General features: G+C 44.5%; 1 protein-coding gene across 1 annotated transcript in view; it reads right to left on the bottom strand.

Moving 5' to 3' along the window:
* LOC141105547 (complement C1r-A subcomponent-like) overlaps positions 1-8,752 on the bottom strand; it is a 33,884-nt gene continuing 25,132 nt past the window's right edge. The window contains exons 8-10 of the mRNA XM_073595436.1: positions 7,593-7,712; positions 6,050-6,124; positions 1-3,609 (exon numbers count right to left, since the gene is read on the bottom strand). Coding sequence (XP_073451537.1) covers positions 2,810-3,609; positions 6,050-6,124; positions 7,593-7,712 — 995 coding nt within the window. The 3' untranslated portion in view covers positions 1-2,809. The remainder of the gene's footprint in view (positions 3,610-6,049; positions 6,125-7,592; positions 7,713-8,752) is intronic.

The raw sequence follows: 8,752 nt of genomic DNA, 5'->3' as shown, positions 1-8,752 counted from the left end.
TTTCTTCATAGATTGATAGATATACTTTATTGTCATGGTATACACACAACAAAATTTTTCATCTTGCAACTCTGCCAAAACAGACAATTGTACCCCACTTCCAAGCAATGTTTCATATTCCTATTTCTGCCATCAAATATCTGTGTGCTAAGTATACCTATTTTTTTTAACATAGGAGAGAAAAGACTCAGAGGACACCACTCATCAGAGACAACAACAGACCCCCCACCTCAGGAAGAAGTGGAAATCCCACAAACCCAACCAAAGGAGGAGAAGGAAGGAGACGTGGTGGAAATTGTCACCACAACAGGTGAGTGTCTGCGACCACAGCTTCAGGTAAGAGATGGATGCCGGCAGATTTATAATACATGTGTAGCGCTGGTAGATTTATGATCTACCATCTGATAGGTAAATTTAGTGAATTGCTCGTTATAGGAAGTTAGGTTTGCCTCTGTTCTAGCTTGGCTGATGTTGCGTGTGGTTCCACACTGAGCCGGTGGGTGTCGTTGTTACCCTTGGCTGGTGTTGGAAGGGCAACGTGCCTAAGCATATGGATGCTCTTCTGTCCTGGGGACAACTCAGTGGAGGTGGTCCTCCGAGTTGCATTCTGGGAGAGGGTATTTATGGGACAGACGCCATGTTTTGGGGTTCGTTTTACAGCCACCTGCTGGCCCTCCTGGCTGACAGGTATGCGTTAGAGTGCTACCTGGTGGTCCTCCGTTCCGGAGGCCCGCACCGCTGCGGCGCGTGGGTGGGCCCAGAGGCATGTCTGGGGCCTACCACAGCAACCGAACAATGGTCCTGAGCTGTCTATGCAGAGGGAAGAAGCAGGACAACCGAGAAGATCCCAGGGGAGGACCCATCATGGAAGGATCATGCAGAGTGCTGGTCTGGAGAGGGGCCTGGTGACTCGGTTGGAGGACGTATCCTGAAGTAGTCTTATTACATAGTACTGCCGGGTTGGCTTAGAGGTCCAAGTACTGTGTCTGACATTCACCGCAAACCAATACATCCTGTGGCAGAGGATCGTACGGGTTTATTTCAAGCAAGTCTGTGGCAGAGACTTTTATTCGTGCTCCGTACTGGCTGCTAGGCAAGTGAGAGAGGCCTATCCAGGCAAGCAAAGATCGTGTCCCACAAAGGGGATCGCATTTAATTACAGTATTCAACTTTTAAGGACGTTCTAAAGAAACCTAAAGAAAGGTATTTGAGCTTTCCTCCTGCCTCTTTCCTGCTACTTCCTTCGTTACTTGGTCCAATAAAGCATTGAAAACGTACTCAAGTGTTTGGTGCTTATATCGTCCAGAGGTAAACTCAACGGAACCCTAGACCCGGTGCCAGTGAAACAGAGGTATTGAGAGTGAAGGTAACAAGCCCACTTAAACCAGCAGCTCCACCGAGAGTTAGTGCTACACATGGTATTTTTTTTTTTTAATATTTTAGGTGATCGTGATGTTGTGGAAGAGGAATGTCACTTCACCAGTGAAAGTGCCCAGATCCTCATCGGGGAGATAATGGGGTGTAATAGGGATTTGGAAAAACATCAAGAAAAACATCAATGATGTTCAAAACAAAATGAAGAAGATCACTGATGTTTTAGGGAGAATTTAAAAACACCCAGAAATCCCTGAATTATTTCTGCTTTTTCTTGATATTTTTCTGACAATTTTTTGACACATTATAGAAAAGCCAAATTTTGAAGATGTGCTATCTGCCATCACGGGAGATCAATGTACGCGTTTTGGGGGTGCAACCCCTTCCTCAATAATAAAGTAGCTGAGAGGAAGGGGTTGCACCCACAAAACACGTCCCTTGATCCCCCATGATGGCAGCTAGCACATGTTGACATGTCGGCAATTTGTGTGCATCTTCAAAATTTGGCTTTTCCAGGTGTGACACCACCCCATCTGCTGAACACAGTATAAAACACAGTTTATAAATACTCATGTCTGATATTGCCTTCACTTTCTTGAAAAGTTGAACTTTGTAAGTTCCAGAGTTGTGTATTTTTTTATGGTTTTAAACATGTCTGTTTTACCTTAAAAGGCAATTTCTACTTATTATTAATGTGACCTAAAAAATTGTTATACAAGAGACATGTTGGTTTGTTCAAAAAACCTTTTAGAAACGCACATGTGATTGTGCTTTGATTAAAAAGATTGATAATGAACAATGTGTGGCTTCTTCTTTCAATGCTCAAAAGCATTTTTTTTGTAGTAAAGTTAGTGTTTTCAGAGGCAACAGTGCTTTCTAATGTTACACAACCACAATTTACACAATTTTCAGGACTCCCCAAATTTCGGTCATGGTCGGCTAAAAGAAAGCCAATCAGAAAATGTAAGCAAATATTTGTTCAGTTTAAAATATATTTTTATTTAAAAAATGTCTCAGACATTGTCTGGCATATCGATGGCCCCCCTACCCGCAAGCCAGGACGGCCAGTTTCAAGCGCCGTCAGGGTTGGTTCATTATGAATTCCGGCTTCAGGCTCAACTGAGGCAGCATAGTTACCCATAGTTACCCAGCATGCACCTCTCCAAAGCTAATCCAGGAAGAGATCTCGATTGGGCTTCACACGCCCCACAAACACGATGGCGACGGCCACAACAAGAGAAAAGATGCAGTAAGAAATTTAGATTTTTGCTAAATCGACCATGATCATTGTATACTCGTTTTTGTATTTCATTAGTAATAATGCTAGGATTAATTAAAAAAAAATACATTTTTTCACCGGAACTCCCCTTTAACCTTATAAAGCATTTAACCCTTCTCTATCTTAATCCCTCAAAGTTTTGGTTTTACAGACACTTTAACTGTTCAGATGGCCTTTTATCCAATCCATGTAATTGCTGACTTTGGTGTAATAATCATAGCCGGTACCACAACCAATACCCCAAGACACAATACCCGTGGCCACCCACTTGTCCCCATTTTGAGAGGCATATGGCCCCCCAACGTCTCCTTGGCACGAGTCTTGCTGACGTTTCTCGGCCTCTGGAAATCCGGCGCAGAACATGTTCTCTGTGAATTTCACCCCTTTGATTTTACTGCTTGAAGGCAACGCGCTTTGCTTCTTCTTTAGATGTTCCTGGCACCTGTCCCGCTGGACCATGGGCAAAGCCACGTATTTCAGAAGGTTGGAAATTCTGTTCCTCTCCGTCATTCCGTATCCGCTTACATACCCCACAGTGCCGGCATCGTACAGGGACTCGTCACCGTCTCCGGGGAGGCAGATAGGGGAGGTGTTCTCATCCATGGTGACGGGATCCTTCAGGCGAATCAGAGCGATGTCGTGGTCGTGGTAGCCGGGGATATAACTTGGATGCACGTGAACTTCCCGAACGGCCAGGTTACTTCGTTTTATCAGCTGATCCACATCCGTGTCACCGATGAAAACGTGCAGGCTATTGGCATCATCTGGATTGGCTTCGCCTGCCTTGTCCCTTATCACATGGGCAGCCGTCATCACCCAATGTTCTCCTATCAGAATGCCACCACCACGCCCATTTTTAAGCAGTAAAACTTGCCAAGGGAAGTTCCCCGCTTTCGCCTCCGCACCATTGATAATGCGGCTGTGTCCGGTGACGGGATTTGAAGGCATTCCGCACACTGTGGGCAAAAGAGCTCACAATTAATCACCCAACATAAGAACTTTTTTTACAACTATAATAGAACTGTTGGAAGCAATCCAAAAGATATGCTAGATCACAATTTCTTAAAGCAATTTAACCCCGTCCACCGGGGCCCCTTCAGTGTGTTTGTCAATATTTTAAGGTCTGTCATTGCTAAAGTGTACCTACACTATAATTACCAAAAGTATTGGGACGCCTGCCCTTACACACACACATGAACTTTAATGGCATCCCAGTCTTATGCCCCGTACACACGGTCGGATTTTCCGATGGAAAATGTCCGATCGGAGCGTGTTGTCGGAAATTCCGACCGTGTGGGGGCTCCATCGGACATTTTCCATCGGATTTTCCGACACACAAAGTTGGAGAGCAGGAGATAAAATTTTCCGACAACAAAATCCGTTGTCGGAAATTCCGATCGTGTGTACACAAATCCGACGGACAAAGTGCCACGCATGCTCAGAATAAATAAAGAGATGAAAGCTATTGGCCACTGCCCCGTTTATAGTCCCGACGTACGTGTTTTACGTCACCGCGTTTAGAACGATCGGATTTTCCGACAACTTTGTGTGACCATGTGTATGCAAGACAAGTTTGAGCCAACATCCGTCGGAAAAAATCCTAGGATTTTGTTGTCGGAATGTCCGAACAAAGTCCGACCGTGTGTACGGGGCATTAGTCCGTAGGGTTCAATATTGAGTTGGCCCCGCCCTTTACAGCTTCAACTCTTCTGGGAAGGCCGTCCACAAGGTTTAGGAGTATCAGCAAAAGTATGCAGGCATAGGACACACCCCTTGCCACACCCCCTTAAAGGAGAATTGTACAAAAAAAAACAAGATTGGTTAAACCCACAAGTTCTTTTTTTTACCACTACTATTCCTTTATATTGGCTTTTGGAATTTACAAATGTAGCAATTTAGAAATCAGATGAAAGGTTTAGCGCTGGGAAACACTTTTTGATAGATAAAAAGTGCATTTTCTGTACATCTATATAGATCAGACCAAAATGAGGGACAACTGAGGAGGAATGAGGGACAGAGGGACATTGCTCCAAATCAGGGACAGTCCCTTGAAATCCGGGACAGTTGGGAGCTATGTGTCATCACTGGGTCCCTGCAATACAGGCAGATCATGGCTGGTGGGAGGAGCCGGCAGGGGGGGGCTGTACTTAGCTCTATGAAATCATCACAGCACCCGGCCTCATTTCTCCTCTCAAGAGTCTTCAGCCCCCGATGCAGGCAGTGGGAGGAGTTATGCAAATCTTAAAATGCATTGATGGGTGGGTGTCAGTCTGGAGGAGTGGGCATTCCTAGTCAGGTTGCATTTGCATACAGACCACCCTAGGGAACACCCACATGTGATGATGAGACTCAGATGAGTGAAAACTGAAATCCAATGAAGGAAAGGGTTGGGCCAGGGACAGGAGGGGCTCTATCTGATAGGCCGCGGCTTCCAATGCACATTGTGAGACGCTCACGGTGTGCGGTGGAATCAGAGGAAGTAATTTCAGTCCAGCAGAGGAGCCGGTACAACCTGTGCAAGACTGAAGGGAAGGCCGGAGTTCAGATTTGAACCCCAACGGTGCTTGGCAGAGTCCTTCTTTTGGTGACAACGGACACAATAGAAAGTTTTCAAAAGCTGTAGAAATAAATAGTAGAGTTCCACCAATACCGGTATCGGTGCCGATTCTAAGCATTTGCGCGAGTATCGGTACTCATGCAAATGTTCCGATATCCAGAACCGATACTTTCAGGCTTGTATTTTTTTTTTTTTAGCTGTCAGCGAGATTCCCCCACTGACAGCTGAAATGTAAAAAAAAAACAAAAAAAAACAACTACCGGTTGTTAAGGAGCGGGGCCGCCACGTCCTTAACAACCGATTGCTCAGCCTCTAACACAAAAAAGATAAAAAGAATTGTTGTTTCAGTTTGTATCTTTCTGTTTATTCATCTACAGATCAAAGAATGAACTTCAATCTGCAGATGAGGTCACTTGGTTTAAAGCAACCTGTCAAGTAAAAAAAAAAAAAATATATATATATTTTTTGTTTTTTATTAAATGTTCCTCTGTTTAATTCCTTGTAAACACTTAATTTGCTCTTATCGGCCTTATTAACTCCTTTTTTTTTGTTCACTTCTATTTTTATAAACTATTAATAATTCAAACTTTTTTTGTTTGCTTTATTTGTTAATATTTTTTTACCTGTAAAATATATTTTCATGTTTCACATTTAATAAAAGCGCAAAATTAATGAAAATTTTTTTTTTTTTGTTAAACTTCATTTGTAAATAACTTTTTAATGCTTTGTACCATTGCTGACAAATGAAGTGTAAACAAAACAGTATCGGTAATTGGTATTGGCAAGTACTAAAAAAAAAAAGAGCCATATATACTGGAGTATATACTGTATACATTCACCTGGTTTACACGTAGGAGGATCACTTTGGCCTTTACTGTTTACCCAGAGTCCATCCAAAGAGCAGCGATAGGTCTCTGTAGGAGAAGAGAAGAGTCCAGTCCAGAAATATTTGCACATTGATAAAAGATTAGATCAGCTCAGCCTGAAACTTCCCTCTATTTAATGGCCCTGTAATCTATTTTTCATGAAATTGTTTTTTTATTGTACAGAATTGAGTTGAGGCACTGAGGACTCTCATGGTTCAGTATACACTCACAATACAACAGTTTTTATAAAAAATATATATATAAATGTTTATTACATCGATAAATGTTAAAATTTCACCCAACCGGGGAAAGGAAGAGAAATCCTTCATTGCTGCAGACCTCAGCACACGCCATGTGTGATGTATAACCACTTATAGACCACAATAAATATATACAGTATCTCACAAAAGTAAGTACACCCCCCAGTGACATTTGTGTAAATCTTTTCTTGTATCTTTTCATGTGACAACACTGAAGAAATGACACTTGTCTACAATGTAAAGTAGTGAGTGTACAGCTTGTATAACAGTGTAAATTTACTGTCCCCTCAAAATAACTCAACACACAGCCATTAATGTCTAAACCGCTGGCAACAAAAGTCAGATAGAAGAAAATATTTACAAAAATGTGAGGGGTGTACTTACTTTTGTGAGATGCTGTATGTCCAGATATGGACAGAAGGCAATTCTAATAAAACATAAATTGTATTCAGTGGGTGATCAACTTACTGAATTGCCCATAGGAACACATACGTTAGAGCAGTGGTCATCAACCCTGTCCTCAGGGCCCACCAACAGGCCAAGTTTTAGGTATTACCTTGGGGGGAGATACAGACTAGAATACGGCAATCACTGAGCAGCAGATGATATCACCTGTGATGAATTTCAGTTATCTTGCAAACCTGGCCTATTAGTGGGCTCTGAGCCTCGGTTCTTACCAGAGGCGGCACGACTTGCAGGTCGCCTCACCGAGGCGACCTGCACACGACTGCACGGGCGACTTGCAAAACGACTTCTGTATAGAAGTCTATGCAAGTCGCCCCAAGTCGCCCCCGAAGTCGTACAGGAACCTTTTTCTAAGTCGCTCCCCTTAGAACGGTTCCATTGTACTGAACGGGATGCTACTTGTCAGGCGACCTAGGTCGCCTGACAAGTCGTCCTAGTGTGAACCGAGCCTAAGGGTTGATGACCACTGCGTTAGAGGACTCTCTAAGGCAGCCTTTCTCAACTAGGGTTCCTACAGAGGTGGTTAGGGGTTCCTTGATGAACAATTTCTGCCTCTCAGATAAGTTCCCACTGACACCATTTATCTTTTTAGTTATCTTTCCAATGACCAAAAATGTAAGGAACATCCTTCCCACTAATGTAGAGTGAGCTGGAGATAATTATTAGCAGGGTTTCCTGAGAACATTATTTCAAGGGTTCCTCTGTGTTAAAAAGGTTAAGAAAGGCTGCTCACACTGACCTCTAATGGTAACACATACAATACAGGACATGTGATTTATTCCAACTCTCACCTTCTCCAACAAGGGTATAATAATCTGTCTTGCAGCTGTATTTGGCTTCTGACTGATAAAGAGTTAATCCAAACTTAACTTCACCATGGTCAATTCTCGCGGGATTCCCACAGACCGCAACTAGAGAAGAGACAGACCAAAAGATAGTTAGATGGCAGCTTCTCCAGGAGGTTGTAGGGAGAGGGTGGTAAGGCTTGCTGTGCCCCTTGTTTTCTCAAGCCTCCCTTGCTAAAGTACAGAGGCTGCCAGTCCCAGGCACAGTTCCAAGCACACCAACAAATGTAGGCTTAGTCTGGGGCAACCATTTTCAACCAGGTTCCATGGAACTTTAGAGTTTCTCCAGCAGTGTCTAGGGGTTCCTTGAGCAGGCAGGGAGACAGGGGAGGACCTGGGGAGCCGGAGGTGGACAGGGGGGGCCCGAGAAGGACACAGGGAGCCGGAGGAGCTAAAGGAGTGCACCGCCCAGAGATTAAGGGACATTTGAGGGGCAGCGGGGGAGGTGGGGGAGTTACAAGCACCAATCTCCCTGTGTGGCTTTCAATGAAGCAGCTGACAGCCACGGGAAGGAGAGGAGGAGAAGCGACTGTCAGCTGCTTCATTGAAAGCCACACAGGGAGATCGGTGCTTGTAACTCCCCCCCCACCGCCGCACCGATTATCTGTAAGGCTGCCTGGGCCCCCACCCCGCCGAGCTGAGGATGCCGGGGCCCGGGCCTGGTACAATAGGGCCGGCTGTACTGGATTATCAGTGGCCCTGCTCTGGTGCCACCCCTGCTGGGGGACAAAACCGGGGACAGACTTGGTAATGAGACAGTGTCCTAAGGCCGGAGACTGCCCCCCGGAAACCGGGGACATCTGATCACCCTATATTTTAAGGACAACTGTCCTCTAGTCCAGCAATGCCATGGCTAGAAGCTCCTTCACCAGCCACTGACATCTTTTCCCCAGGGTTCTTCCGGGTTCTGATCTTCAACTGTTTTGATTGGGCAGGCTTAGATGACGTCACTCACGCAATTTATTTTTTTCTTTCTTTGGAATAAACTTTAAGCATCTTACCTCCTTTATGTACAGTGAAGGGCAAATGATGAGAAGTGAAAACATGCACCAAGGGAACATGCCCCCCCCCCCCCAGTATTATAACCCCTGATCACTTGCCTGTAA

Source organism: Aquarana catesbeiana, linkage group LG08 (genome assembly GCF_042186555.1).
Source record: "Aquarana catesbeiana isolate 2022-GZ linkage group LG08, ASM4218655v1, whole genome shotgun sequence".
NCBI lineage: Eukaryota > Metazoa > Chordata > Amphibia > Anura > Ranidae > Aquarana > Aquarana catesbeiana.
This window is presented reverse-complemented; position numbering and strand designations above follow the sequence as displayed.